Below are 14525 nucleotides of genomic sequence, written 5' to 3' on the forward strand. Positions count from 1 at the left end.
TGCAAAGCTCTCTGGCTGTTTTTTAATCACCTGATATTTGGTAGTGGACATCTGGTCTGTCGGGTGCATCATGGCAGAAATGGTCCTCCATAAAGTCCTGTTCCCAGGAAGAGACTGTATCCTTCACAAGGAGAGACCCAGCACTCAGCCATGGAGGCTGGGGTAGGGCTGGGGGGATGTAGCCCTGAGAATTTCATGTTCATTGGCACTTTTTGTGTTTGGTTTTTTGTTTGTTTGTTCCTTTTTTGTTTTGTTTTTAAGCTGTAAAGTATTGGACCCTTTGGCACTAAAACCACAGATTGCTTCAAACTGCAGGCTAAAGTAGAGGTCAGCAATCATCATATTGTGTAAAAAGTTCACCCTTAGCAAGCCACTTACTTTCCATATTTGTGTGTCTAGTATACTGTTAGAATTCCTTTTTCCTCACTTTTGTTTTGTTCATGACACTTCATAATTTTATCATTTCATTTTATTTTCAGTTGATATCTGGTCAGTGGGTTGCATCATGGGAGAGCTGGTGAAAGGTTGTGTGATATTCCAAGGCACTGACCGTATCCTTCCCCAGGACCTTGACCCTGGCCATGATTTCCATGCCAAGGGCAGCATGGTTTCGCCTACTTACTGAATGCTCAGAAGGAACTGTCGGGATGCAGACTGCGTTCTCAGGGGTCTTCATTACACTTGTTAAATTAGTGTCAAAGACCAAGTGGTTCAGTTTTACATTTTCTTCTTTTCAATCAAATACCTGTGACAGTTTTGAAAAGACTTAGGGTTAAACTAAACCAGTCATATTAGCTCTTTTATCAGAAATAGCTGGATGTGTAAAATTATTTATCTTTGATAAATATATTCCGGTATTTAAGTGGAAATACTATTTTATAAATTAGTTCATTCCATTAATTAACTGGGAAAGGTGCAGTCTAAATTTAATAGGCTAACACGCATGTGTGATTTAAGTCATATATGATTTTGTTACTGGTATGATGTCAGAGCTGGAGCAGACTATGCCAACTTGAGTAAAACGGTTAGATGAAAATTGTGTCAGGATCTCATTTGTTGCTTGTTGACATTTCATAGACATTTCTAAAGACTCCAGGCAGAAGGGTATCTGTGACACACTGGGGAAGGTAAATTTAAACACAAGAGATGACTCATGCCATGGTCAGCAAGTCATATCAGCATGGAGAGTACAGGGAGCAGACAGCACATCAGCGCTAGCTCTCTCCCCTTGCGAATTCTTCCATCTTTCACATTCGTCATGCTAACATGCTTCTTCATGTGTGCCTTTCCGTTTGTGTTCTAACCCCCTTATACTATTATTGGTGTTTGATTTTGTTTTTGTTATGAACCTTGTAGTGACCTCTATCTGGTAAAGACCCATAGTCCATGGGAACAGGCTCTGCAGCCAGGGTTTGGAATCACAAATAGTGCTGTAGTTTTTATAATTTCATGAAGACATCTTTCTTGAAATATGAATTCTACACAGCATGAGCTTAGAATGAAATATTTTATTCCACTCATTTTATATTTATTGTTCTTTACATTTTTATGACAAGTTACAAAGTACAGCGTTTTGTTTTTCTCTAATAATTTATCTGGCATTTTTCCATAACTTTACCTTTGATTTATCTGTTCTACATTATAAATAAGTCTTTATTTTACAAGTAAAATCAACTAAGGAAAAGTTGAGGTATTTGAAACCAATGACTTAGAAACACCTTGTGGACTTGTGATGGTTACTGTGATGGACTACCAATGGCAGTGAAGATTACATTTGTGCCAGTTCTTACTTGTTTTCTACCTTTTTTTCATTAAGAATTACTTTTCCTGCTGGGTGGTGGTGGCGCATGCCTTTAGTCCCAGCAATTGGGAGGCTGAGGCAAATGGATCTCTCTGAATTTGAGGCTAGTCTGGTCTACAGAGCAAGTTCCAGGACAGCCAAGGCTACACGGAGAAACCCTGTCTTGAAAAAACAAAAACAAAAAAATTACTTTTTCCAAAAAGTAAGAATAAATGAAAAAAGTATGTACTTTTGAGTATACTTTAATAATTTTAAATTATAATTAAAAATATTTTATGTGTTAACATGTTACAATAGTTGATGTTTTATATATAAGGTCACCCTAAGTGCTTTAAAGTTGCACAGAAATTAACATCATTTTCTAAAGAAAGTTTTGCTCACTTTTTCAAAGTTTAGATTGAAAATTTGGGTGCTATAGAAAGGCTCCAGAAACCAAGTTGAGGTTCTCTAGAGGTTTGCTTGTGACCTTGGCAGAAAAATAACTGCTCTCCTTACTGTGGCTTCTGAGAAAGAAAACACTTGAGCCTGGCCACCTGAAGTCCAAGTTCAGACGGCCTCTCATGGCAGCTGTGTATCTTGGAGAAATTCTGGTCTTTCTGGGCTATGGCTTCCTATTTTTCTAAATGAAAGACCTGTGCTCCATCCACCCAGAAGGTCCACCTTGCTTCTTTCCCAGGTAAAGCCCACTCCCCCACCCCATGCCACCTCCCTGCCACCATCTATCAAAATGACCCTGTAGCACTAATCCAGATATATATATATATATATATATATATATATATATATATATATAGAGAGAGAGAGAGAGAGAGAGAGAACCTACCCATTTGTAGGTGCTTCATCTAAGTGAAGTGTAAAAGATTCACTGCCAAGATCTCTTGAGGACAGTAGAAGCAGGAGGCACTGCTAGTCACCCAGAAAGAGATGGTGGGGCTCACACCAGGCCAGTTGGTTGGCCCTGGAGTCTTCTCCGAGGGGTAATCAAATGACTTTGTGGATTCAGAGTATCTAATCTATCAAGTGTGCAATTCAAGGCAAAGATTTGGAACAAAGAAAGGAATGTGGAAATCATTGGTTTGTTGATAGCACTGAAACCTTGAGCTGGTACTAAGCATTGAAGAGATGAACAAAGGATCAGGGATTAAGGAAAAGGAGGAAGGGCTCAGAACTTACCATTGGGTCTGGTGGTTGCCCCTGGCAACCTTAATGGAAACAGTTCTCCAGATGACTGGGGAGAGAAGTCTGATGAGAGTACATTTAGGAGAGGACAAGGACATAGGAATTAGATGCAGGTTATCAGTAAGCAGACTAGGGGTGTCACAGGAAAGTGGCTGTTGTTAACTTGGAAGAGAGCATCATGTCTGAATGATGGCAGAAGGTTCCAGTAGAGATCGAGTTTCGGGTGGAGCATCAAGAAATAAGAATAAGAGATACTTGTCCTTCAGTAGGTGAGAAGGGAAGGTAGATGGGCTTGGCTTTTAGCCAGAAGCCCAGATGGTTCCCAGTGGTAAGTGGCACAGAGATATGGGGGTGGGGGCATCATGTTGCTCTTAGGATTAGTCTTCACAGTGAGGAAGGAACATCAGGAAGAGGTGTTAAAAGTATATGGAGAGAGGGATAATATGGGCCAGGTTTCCTGTTTTGGCTAAGCCCCTAAATAAAACCTGTGCATAATCCTGAGTTGTCAAAGTGCATGAAAGGAGAGGAGAAGGAGAGCACCCAGGATTTCACTCTCTGCACCCATTTCCTGAGTAGACCTTCCAAATGAACGCTCTGTAAGACCTGAGTTTGTGTGACAGCCCTAGGTGATGTTCCAGGGGCATAAACACATATTCTGAGAAAGCCTGTCACTTTCCAAGCTCCTCTTATGTGATTTCATAGCCTGCATTGTCTTGTGTGACTGTTTACAGCTTCAGTGTCACTTTCCACAGACATTGTCCCAGTCACCCTAGGCCTAACGAGCACCCCTAGAGCTAAGCAAAGCTGGTGTCACCTGCATGTACAAGTGAGGTCGTCACTCCTAAGGACTGACTCCAGCAACCTTGAGAGTGTAGAACTCACTGACTATGAAACCGAGGTCATGTACATTGAAAGGAAGGAACAACACATCACTAGATGCTGAAGGGATGGGCTGGTGCTAAGTGAAACAGAATGGCCTCTGAAAGCATCATTGTCTAAGGCAGTTTCAGGAGGGTGTGTGGTCTGTGGGAAAGGCCTGAGCCTGGGCCCCTGCCCCTTCCCTCTGTATGCTTCCCGTGGTCAGCCTGTTTCGCAGGCTTTGCTGCCTAGCTATGAGACAGGTCAGATGGTCTCTCCAGCTCTTCTCTCCTTTAGAGACCTGTGAGTCTAAGGTAGCTTTAGTATGAAAATTGATTTCAGTTTGCTTATGTAACATTTGTTTATTTCATGTTTAATCATTTATATCATAGGTTGAATCATTTTTGTCATAATTTCATTTTGAATTATAACAGAAAAACTTATAGATTATGTTGATTTAATGAGCCATAATCATAGTCTTTAAGATGCAGAGAATGAGAGTTTTTGTTAAGTAATTTAAAAACCAAACCTTATTTAAATACTATTCCAAAATGTTTTTGCTGATCCTGTGGGGTGACCTAGTTACTTACTTGTCCACAAATATAAATATAATTTTACTTTGCATGATGGTACTGTATATGTTATGACTATGAAGCATTTCAGTTGTATTTTCCTCAAGAGAATCCTTAGATATTGATCAGTGGAATAAAGTTATTGAACAGCTAGGAACACCGTCTGCAGAGTTCATGAAGAAACTTCAGCCAACCGTGAGGAATTACGTGGAAAATAGACCAAAGTACCCTGGAATCAAATTTGAAGAGCTCTTTCCAGATTGGATATTTCCATCAGAATCTGAGCGAGACAAAATAAAAAGTAAGGTATTCTTTTATTCTATAATTGTTTCTCTAATGTTTGAGCTCTAAAACCCATGTATGTTAAGAACCCTGAAATAGCATCTCTTATGGTCTGACATTTGAATGCACCACAGAGTGAAAACTTAAAGACCAAGAGTCTTGACCTTGCTAAAACAAAGTAAAAAAAAAAAAAAAAAAAAAAAAAAAAAAAAAAGGCCAAAATTAAAATGTCCAGACCAATCTGGACAACCCTTAGGTTATGGGTTAGAAGATGCCTGCAAGTATGAGGACTTGGATTGTGTCCCTAACATCACACAGAAAGCCCACACATAGCTGCATATGCCTAGCAGGTCAGTGAGAGATCCTGTCCTAAAGGAATAAAGGGGAGAGCAATAGAGGAAGACACCTGACTCCCTCTTCTAGCCTCAGAATACATGGTAAAACACACACACACACACACACACACACACACACACACACACACACACACACACACACACACACACACGACTCATTGTGATGTCAGCAATCCAAATTCAAAATGTTTTCAAATGCAAAGAACTTCAGTTCAGTAAGTTCACTTCAGTAAGGATTCTAGACAGAAACTATTGAGTGTGGCCCAGTGAGAATGGCCCTTCCTGCCCTTCCATGCTCTTCCTAGACTGTGATCACCTGAGAAAAAACAATGGCTTTGTCTCCTCTACCTCAGGGTGAGCAGCACCTGGGTCAGGAAACCCTAGCCTTTCCTTGGTTGTATATTGTGAGCTTTTCATTGAGACCTCATTGAGCCTTCTGCTTAATTAAGTTGAGCTTGTTGGTTTTTTTTTTTTTTTCCTAACTACTAGCCCCTAGATTGAAAACAAAAAGTGTATACTGTCAGCATTGTATATGGCTAGGCAAAGCAGAGAAACCTCTGGGCTGTGGGTACTGGGAACATTTTTACATTGTTCTACTGTGACAGAAAAATACTCCTGGTGCTTCACGTCCATGCTCCTGGCAACACCACCCTAAAGAGGTGCTTGCTGTCTTGTCTCCTGTGCCGCTTAGCATTAGGTCATCTGGACACTGGTCTGAGGCTGCCACCTCTGCTGCTTCCATCTCCCATGCTAAAAGCCTGGTCTGTGACGGTGGCCATTGGACTTTTAAAGGTTGAAAGCTGTGATCTTGAACCCCTTAAACATTTCTTGAAGTCGGTATATTCACATTTGGATCTTTATTGTGTTGTTTCCTTTTTTCCGTGGTAGCAATGTAAATATGTCATTTGTTTGCACTCTAGCAAGTCAAGCCAGAGATCTGTTATCGAAAATGTTAGTGATTGATCCCGACAAGCGGATCTCCGTGGATGAAGCCTTGCGTCACCCATATATTACTGTTTGGTATGACCCTGCTGAAGCAGAAGCGGTAAGTGTTTGTTTGGAAAAGACGTCTGTATAGAGGGCTCAATTTTATAACCAAGGCCTACCGTCTTTGGAACTTTTCTCATGTAGTAGTCCAGGACGGCTACATGAGGATAGCAGATTGTTGATTTTTGGGCCCTGACTTCAAAACTAGAACAAGTACTATTGAACCCCTGGGGGATACATGCTGCTGAGGCTACAGCTACAGAGTTAAGTACTCAGGAGTGCACATGAGTGTGCTGTGGTAGTCTAGTTATCTTTATGTTTATAAAGCTGATATGTAATAATCATGAAGCATTTGCTTCATACCTGGCAGTAGGCCTTGGACTTTGCTTACATCTTATTCAGGCCTTCAAATCAGAGAGGCTAAGTAGCCTTCCCAAGTGACGCACTAGCTCACACCTTCCTACCACATCTAGGCATCTGATTCTCTCATATGTTTTTTCATAGCATCATTTGTGTGAATGAATCTTAGCTATGAGTAAAATTATAACACAGTGGGGCATTTACTTCATGCCAACTGTGGAACACACCGCTGTGTCCTGGGTCTAGCTTTGACTGCCATTTTAACATTATGTTATATCAAAAGAATTGGATTTATGAACAGCCAGTTGTAGAATCTTCTATTCATCAGCTTGTGGCTTGGGCATGGGTGTCCTGTGATATAAAGAATTATAAGCTGAAGTGTGCTCTAAGAAAGTACTACACCTCATTTAGCTCCCTCACAGCCTTATTCCTGGGAACATCAAGCTGCCTATGGTTATTAATTTTGTAATTTCCTTTGGGCTGTGTCTGCAGAGCGTTTTGAGGTCATATGATTATTGAGGTTTATTATTTATTATTATTATTATAGCTTTCCTTTGGTTAAATCTAATTGTTTGATTTTTTAAACTGATAAAATATATTATGCTTACAAAAAATTGCGCAACATGTTAATTAAGCTAAATCCATGTTATAAATAGATTCAAAACATTCTAAGTAGTGCTATCTGCCCATCATGCCCCACTAGTTTTGAGCTATTCACCTGACATGATATTTAATTTTCAGCCACCACCTCAAATTTATGATGCCCAGTTAGAAGAAAGAGAGCATGCAATTGAAGAATGGAAAGGTAAAACCACGCGTTTTGATCTTTACTTATGCCATTCTCATAGTCCTATAGAACTTAACTGTCACTATTTTTTGATACCAGACTCCTGGAAAGGACCTTGAGACCCCAGAAGCCCCAATTTCCTCTCTCCCCACTTCCCACTGAGGAAGAGTGTAACTCTAGCAGTGTTAGAATAGAACATATGTGACATCATAATTTGCTTCAGGTGAAACCCAAGGACTTTCCATGTGATTTTCCATTATCGTATACTGATGTGTGGCCTTGACATCAGTAAGTGTGTTACACTCATTTTGATAGCATGGGAGTTGGTGGAGCCAACCCAATGTACAGGCTACATATTCCCTACAAAGATGCCTGTCTAAACAGATATGGGGAAGCCCAGCTGTAGGACATGTCTTTGTCTATTAAGCCATATAGTTTTATGTTTTAAAAGCTGGTTTGAAGGAAATTACCAAAAATAGGCAAGAAGGTACCTTTAAGATGAACCACACAGCCACAGTGAACTAAAGTGGTTAACAAAGAAACAACTTGAAAGTTTTCATTCAGAAGCAGGGCCATTAGAGACTAAGGGCCGTAGTCAGTACAGGCCAACATTGATGATAGACTTTCCACACTGGCATGTCAGTGGCCCACACATGTACATACTCATCATGGCAATGCTCACAGTGTATGCTTGCAGTATGAGAATGTGAACCCCTAATAACTTATGTGATAGCCAAAGGAAGTTGAGAAATTCTGGTGCCCTTGGGTAGCTCCAGGGGTGTGGAGGCAGAGTTCAGGTGCAGGGGAAACAACAGAGCATCTTCTGTTTCTCTTTGAAGAACTAATTTATAAAGAAGTGATGGACTGGGAAGAAAGAAGCAAGAATGGTGTAAAGGACCAGCCTTCAGGTTAGTGATTGCTTTAATTTTGTTGTCTAATATTTTGGCTGTTCAATGTTTATAAATGGCAATGATGTGTTAATGCCACTTGGACCACCCTGGTGTGATGTAGCTACCTTCTTTCGTGTCCTAATGCAGTCACTCTTTTGAGGTGGCAGGCCCTAACTAACTGCATTTGAGACATTGCTGTTGTGACTTGCAGCAGCTGCTGTCAGCTGTTTAGAGAGCAAGAGATTGGATTTGAAGACTTTTAAAATGTGGTCCTGTTTGCACTGATCCCATGCAGTTTAGAAAAAGATGGACGTTTGTGCAGACCTAAGATCCTGCATGTTTTATTTTTGCTCAAACCACACTAACACATGGGTAGTAGGAAATAGGGTAGCTTTATTTACCTTTGAAGTTAAAATAACAGTTTTTAGAATCATTAAACAAAAATAAAATTCATAGCAGGCACTAGCCTTTTCCTTTTTGGGGTGTATATTTCAGAAGGCATTTTTATCACAAAAGATTTTCTTGAATCCTGATGCTTTTTTTCTGTAGATGAGGTGTGCCTGTTGTAAATTAAATGTCCCATAACATTTGAACCCCACTCAGGCCTAAGCCTCCTGTGGTAATTGTAGTATAAATTCATCCATTTCCTTTAAGGTCTGTTTGAAGTCAGTGGGTATATCTTTTTCAGTAATCAACATGATCATACATGATCACATACACATGGTGCACAGGAAAAAAAAGAGAACATTGTAGGGAAAGCCAAGACTGTTTGGAAATTGAACCAAAGAAGGGCTAAGGAAAAATTCCAGTAGCTCAAAAGTATAGTAGACAAGTTTCTTGGTTCTGTTGATCATTACAACCAGGAAACTGCAAAGCAGAGTCAGGAAGTAGCCTGGAGCCCCATGCCTCAGGTTTTATTCCATTTGGTTCTCTTAGCACAGATGCAGCAGTAAGCAGCAAGGCCACCCCTTCACAGTCTTCATCCATCAATGACATCTCGTCCATGTCCACTGAGCACACACTGGCCTCAGACACGGACAGCAGTCTCGATGCCTCAACAGGACCCCTTGAAGGCTGTCGATGATACGTTGGAGACAGTGCGCTTGTCTGTGAAGGAACTCTCACTTCCATGGTCCCGAAGCACATGGGAGTTGATGGACCCAGATTGAAAAACTCCATGTTCTGCATGTAAGAAACACGATGCCCCCACCCCTGCTCAGTTCAATAGGATTGCCTGCTTAGACTATAAAGTGAGGCAGACTGTGTCTGAAGAAAAAGTACAAACCACACTGTTAGAGATTTTGTTCAAGATCATTTCAGGTGAGCAATTAGAATAGATGAATTTCTTTTCCAAATTGTGTGGTGTCCGTGGTGACAGCTCATGTGTAACCGTGGGGACTCGTATGCATGTGACCACAAATGCTTGCTTGAACTTACCATGTAGCACTTTGGGAATCAGTATTTAAATACCAAATAATCTTCCAGGTAGTTCTGCTTCTAGAATAATCTCTTAATCCTCTTTAGTAATTTGGTGTCTATACACAAAAAAAAATAGATTTATGTGTATTAATTGGCCACCGTCATATTATCATATCTTACCCACTTTTATGGTATGATTTATTCTATCTTTTGTATTTCAGAAGGAATATAATTAAATTTATTTAATAAATAAAAATACAGCTTTTCTTAAATTTGTGATGTTTTGGGCTGAGAATTACCGCTGCTAAAACCAAGTTCTTTATATAGACACTCTGTGTCCTTTAAACTGCTCAGTGTGGAATAACTTTACATACAGCTTTCTGCATGACAAAATTTCCAGTTGTATTTCCTGCTACTTAAGGCATACATCACCTTGAATCCTGCCCATGCATCTCCTTCTCCTTGGTCCTCTGGACATGGATTTAGAATCCTCCATATCACAAAGCACCCATCTCAATAGAATGCTGGTGGCAGATTCCTGAACCCACTGTCTAGTGTTGGCATAGAGCAGAAGTGGCCTCTCCCGAACAGCCACTGAACAGTGCCTCCCTCCCCAGAGCCCACCCATTCTTTGTCCCCTCCCTTCATTCATGGAGAAAAGTGATTGGCTCTTACAGCCTTCCTTCTGCAGCATTCCCTCTTAACTGGTCTTTGTCACTGACAGAAGCCAGGGCCAACAAGAGCACGTGGTCTCTTAGGAGGTGGGGCTCATCACTGTGCCTGTTTGCTGCTGCCATTTTCCATTTTGTGGAGGCATTTCCTTTTCCTAAGGGAAGTCCATGAATGTTCTGGACACATTCTTCAGAAGAGTAAGAAGAAATATCCTAGAGAGTAGCGATTCACTCTTGACTGTTTTCTGATTTAAAACTGCTCACCTGAAATTGATACTTTGATATTCTGATCTGTAAATGACTCAGGATTTAGTAAAATGCTGAGTGTTCCATGCTGCAGAAATGGAGTTGGTATGGTCATACCTTGGCTGCCTGTGCTCAGAGTGTGCTCTCCCTTGAGCTTATTTTGTTAGCAATTCATATCTTGTGTTCAATTATTTTGGGAGCTATGGAGCGTGTTCCAGGAGGAAATTTGCTAAGAACTTTTATGGAAAGTACCATTTGATACATGATTCTGTCTGCACCAGTTGTATCCTAATGGTTGGTCTCATCACTGGAACCTTTAATGAACAAAATTAATCTTGAAATAAGGACTAGTTTTCTATCATGTATGGACACTTTAGGTACAAAGTGGAAATGCTCATGTGGGTGGAGGCAGAAACACCTGTTTATGGCTTCAGGTTGTTTAGGCCCCGGAAACCTGAAGTCACAGGTATGAATTTTACCACCATCATATGTAAACATCTTACAGTGGTCTTCTCTCTGATGCACATTCTTTTAAAAGACTTCACTGAAATGTCTTTAAGAGGGGAAATACAGAAGAAAGCAAGCTTGTAAGCTACATTATCTGCCCTACACTGTAAAGGGAGCATGTTATGATGGAGGCTCATCCAAGGTCCCACTGTCAGGAGGTGCCCCCAAGAGTGGCTTTCTGCTCTCCCCTTACCCTGCATATCCAATGAGCCTGTTGTGGATGGAGCCTGTGCTGGTATGGACAGGGTCTCCTGCAAAGACCCTCTTCTATCAGGCAAGTGCACCTATGACTGGCCACAGAGCTCCAAAGAAATACCTCACCCCAGTTTCAGGGTCCTCCCTCCTGAGCCTAGATTTGTCAGGGTCCTGGGACAATGCAAATGGTTTCGAACTGACCTCTGTAGGCAAATGCCGGAGTTGGATGAAGAACTGAAAAATGTGCTCAACTTTTTCATCTTTTCTATTTTATTTTTGTAATTTATATTGTACACACCCTGGAAGTCACTATTTTGGACATGTATTTTTATAAACCAGGTAATTGATGATTATCTGGAATTTGCACTAGGTTAGTTTTTGTTGTTGTTGTTGTTGTTGGCTTAGTTTTCAACCAAAAGGGGAATGACTGCTCCTTCCAGGTCTGGGTTTCCATTTCAAGCACAGGTCTTGGAGGGCAGACATGTCCAGCCAGGGTAGGAGAGCAGCCTCAGAACACAGGCTGCACAGTGCCTCACAGCTCTGGGCCTGCAGTCAGAACCAGGCTGTGCTCTAATCTTTAGAACACAAAGCCCAGAGGCCTGGTGTTAGAAGGAGAAAGCCCTCCACAGGCCCTTGATGATAGCTAGGGCTTGCATCTAAAACAAAAACACAGCACTGGCTTCATCTGGGCTGAGTGATGCGTGAGTCATAATAATGGTTTGTCTGGTTACCTTCTGATGGGACTCCTCTGGTGTCTCATGCTGGTAGTAAATACAGGTGTGACCTTTCAAATTGCATATCTCAAAAGTAACATTGCCTAATGTTTTATAATAAAATATATTATGTGTGTTTTGATTGGTGGAAAATAATACAAACTACATTTTAAAAGAGAAATGTACAGCATGTCCAATTCCTGTGTGTTTCAAAGTGACAATTGACTGACTGTATCTTTCCACATCACCATTTTGATTACAAACTTAACACAAATAGATGTTGAAGTGTCGTGATTTCAGACATCCGCAAGTAAGAATACTGCTCTGTTCTCTCACTGAAAAGCTCTTGCATATCCCTGCAATGTTTCCAAAACAATGGCAGTAGGTTTTGACTTTTAAAAATGTATAATATGCTTGGAATATTGGTAAAGTTTCATTCTCACAAGATGTAACCAGGAGAACCAGCCAAGCTGTCTCTATTTGTCTTAAAGCCTTCATGGTACCTGTGTGCTTGTAATTTTGTGCATGGAATGAGCCGTTCTTATCTCACCTCAGTTTCCAAATACTGAGGATATTTGAAACGTCAAACCATAGGAGTAGCAGGCCTCCTGAGGCTCTCTCTCTTTCTCTGTCAGAACTAGAACTGGTCCAGGAAGTTGGCACCAGCCTCGGTGTTAAGGGCTAGATTGGGAAACTTTTGTTGACCTACCATCTCTCAGTGTAAACAACTCCAGAATAATTTTGTTAACTGAGATGGTCTCTGTAGATAGTTTGGTGGGGTTTTGTTTTTTTTGTAGTAGGGATACCTGTATTTAAATGTAGTGTGTATCAACACTATGCTGAAGATTGTCTGCTTGTGTGAATTTAAGTATAAGGTTACCTTTGACAATAAGGTAATGCCTTGATATTTTTGTTGTCATTTTGAATCACCAGTCAGCAACATCATCAGTGATGGGGTGGCAAGGTGGTGAATGACATCCCTTGCAGCTGAAAGTCACCGTGATGTAAAAGGGATACCACCGGGAACTGGTCCCATGCTGTGTCTCAAAGCCTGGAACTACATGCCTCTTGGTGGTTTAAAAGCCCAGGGACCATTGTGACAGAGTGTTTCCTGCTTCACTTCTCTGTCTTGGTATCTGGGAGTTGGAAGAGAAATTCAAGATCATCTACCTACATCCCCACCACAGAGCAATGAGGGGGAATTTGGGGAGAGGTTGCACACCTTGCCAGGCATAAAGAAGGGAGTAACAGGCTTGCTCCTTTCCAAGGCCCAGAGTGTTCACTAGCCTCATTCCTCACTCTCTTGTGTTTATAAAGACCTCTGGGAATCCAGGGAGGATCTCTCCCAACAGAAACATCACAGGAGCCTGCAAGACAGTTGTGAGTCAGCACCAGCTGAGCTTGTCTTCAAAAGCTTGTCACTGTGAGCATTATTTGTCCTTTTAGCCAGAGACCAATCAGCGTCTGTGATGATGCTGGCCTTCTAGCTGTTGTATTCTAGTATTTTCTCATCCCCCATGAAGATAATGTATGGTACCAATTTGATGTGGCTTGGACATTGTATTGGTCCCTTTCTTCATTGCTGGGACAAAATACCTTACAAAAATAGGCTCAGAGGGGCTGGAGGGATAGCTGAGCTGTTAAAAGCTAGGCTTACAACCAAACAATAGGCTCAGAGTTTGAGGGTATGTTCGGTCATCATGGGGAAGGCTTGGTGGCTTGACTCATTTTCTCTCGTTCTTTCTCCTCAGTCTGGGGGACACATACACATACAGCCAGTAGGACAGCACCGTTCAAATTCAGGATTGATATTTCCTCAGTCACACCTCTCTGGAAATGCCCAGAGATGTAGCTCCTAGGTAGGTCCAAATCCCATCAAGTTGACTGTCAAGACCAACCATTACAGATACTATTTGTCCCAGAAGTTCAGGTGATATCAAGTTGGTTACCAAATAACCAGAATTGAGAGGTGGGTGAGAACTTTAACAGGTGGAACCTCGTGAGAGGTAATCGGATCTCGAGAGGCTCTCATGATGGGACTAATGTCTTTCTTTAGAAACAGAGTGTATTCTCTTATGTCTGGGTTGGGTCTCATGAGAGTGAGTTAAGTATTGGACTAGGTTAGTTGCCCAAGGGTGGGTTGTTACCAAGTGGTCCTAGACTCCTTTGTTTCTGATGAGCATGCACCTGCATCCCCTTTCTGTGCTTTCTTGTAATATCTTACAGCCAGAGACCAAGCCATGCTCCTTAATTCCAGGACTGGGAGCCAAATACATTTCTCTATAAATTACCCAGTCTTGGGTATGCTGTCATAGCAGCCAAAAACAGGCTACAGCAGGTTGTCCTGTAAGACGTACACCCTCTAGCCATGTGTAGCAGCTTCCATAAGGTCCTTTTTTCCCTTTCTTGTATTTTCTGGAATCTGGGAGGTATACCAGGTTTGCTTGATCTTTTGGTAATCATACATTTAGGTGATAATGTGTCCTTTCTCTTAAGTCACACCCAAAGCCATTGCATGTCTCTGTGACCCACTGTCAAATAGACACTAAACCTGACCACTTGGCTAGAGTGACAACAGTCTAATCTCCATCTCAGTTACATTTTCCTCCTTGTGATGAGAAGCTTGTCTGTGTGGGCTTACCTTGGGGATGTCCCATCCGTCACACTTTCATGCTGTCAACCGTAGTTGATCATCTTGCTGT

The 14525-nt window shown here is 41.4% G+C and overlaps 1 protein-coding gene across 5 annotated transcripts in view; it reads left to right on the forward strand.

The window, feature by feature from the left end:
• The window catches only part of Mapk9 (mitogen-activated protein kinase 9), a 33973-nt gene extending 21872 nt beyond the window's left edge, over positions 1-12101 (forward strand). For 2 of the 5 annotated variants that reach the window (XM_027427655.2, XM_027427657.2), the window contains 6 exons: positions 45-116; positions 4529-4711; positions 5969-6093; positions 7137-7200; positions 8022-8090; positions 9014-12101. In XM_027427655.2, the coding sequence (XP_027283456.1) occupies positions 45-116; positions 4529-4711; positions 5969-6093; positions 7137-7200; positions 8022-8090; positions 9014-9156 (656 nt within the window). In that variant the 3' untranslated portion in view covers positions 9157-12101. Of the gene's footprint in view, positions 1-44; positions 117-479; positions 552-4528; positions 4712-5968; positions 6094-7136; positions 7201-8021; positions 8091-9008 lie in introns of all 5 variants that reach the window. The other 3 variants (XM_027427654.1, XM_027427656.2, XM_027427658.2) reach the window with 2 other exon arrangements.
• The last annotated feature ends 2424 nt before the right edge of the window (positions 12102-14525 follow it).

The sequence above is a fragment of the Cricetulus griseus genome, chromosome 7 (assembly GCF_003668045.3).
Source record: "Cricetulus griseus strain 17A/GY chromosome 7, alternate assembly CriGri-PICRH-1.0, whole genome shotgun sequence".
Lineage (NCBI taxonomy): Eukaryota > Metazoa > Chordata > Mammalia > Rodentia > Cricetidae > Cricetulus > Cricetulus griseus.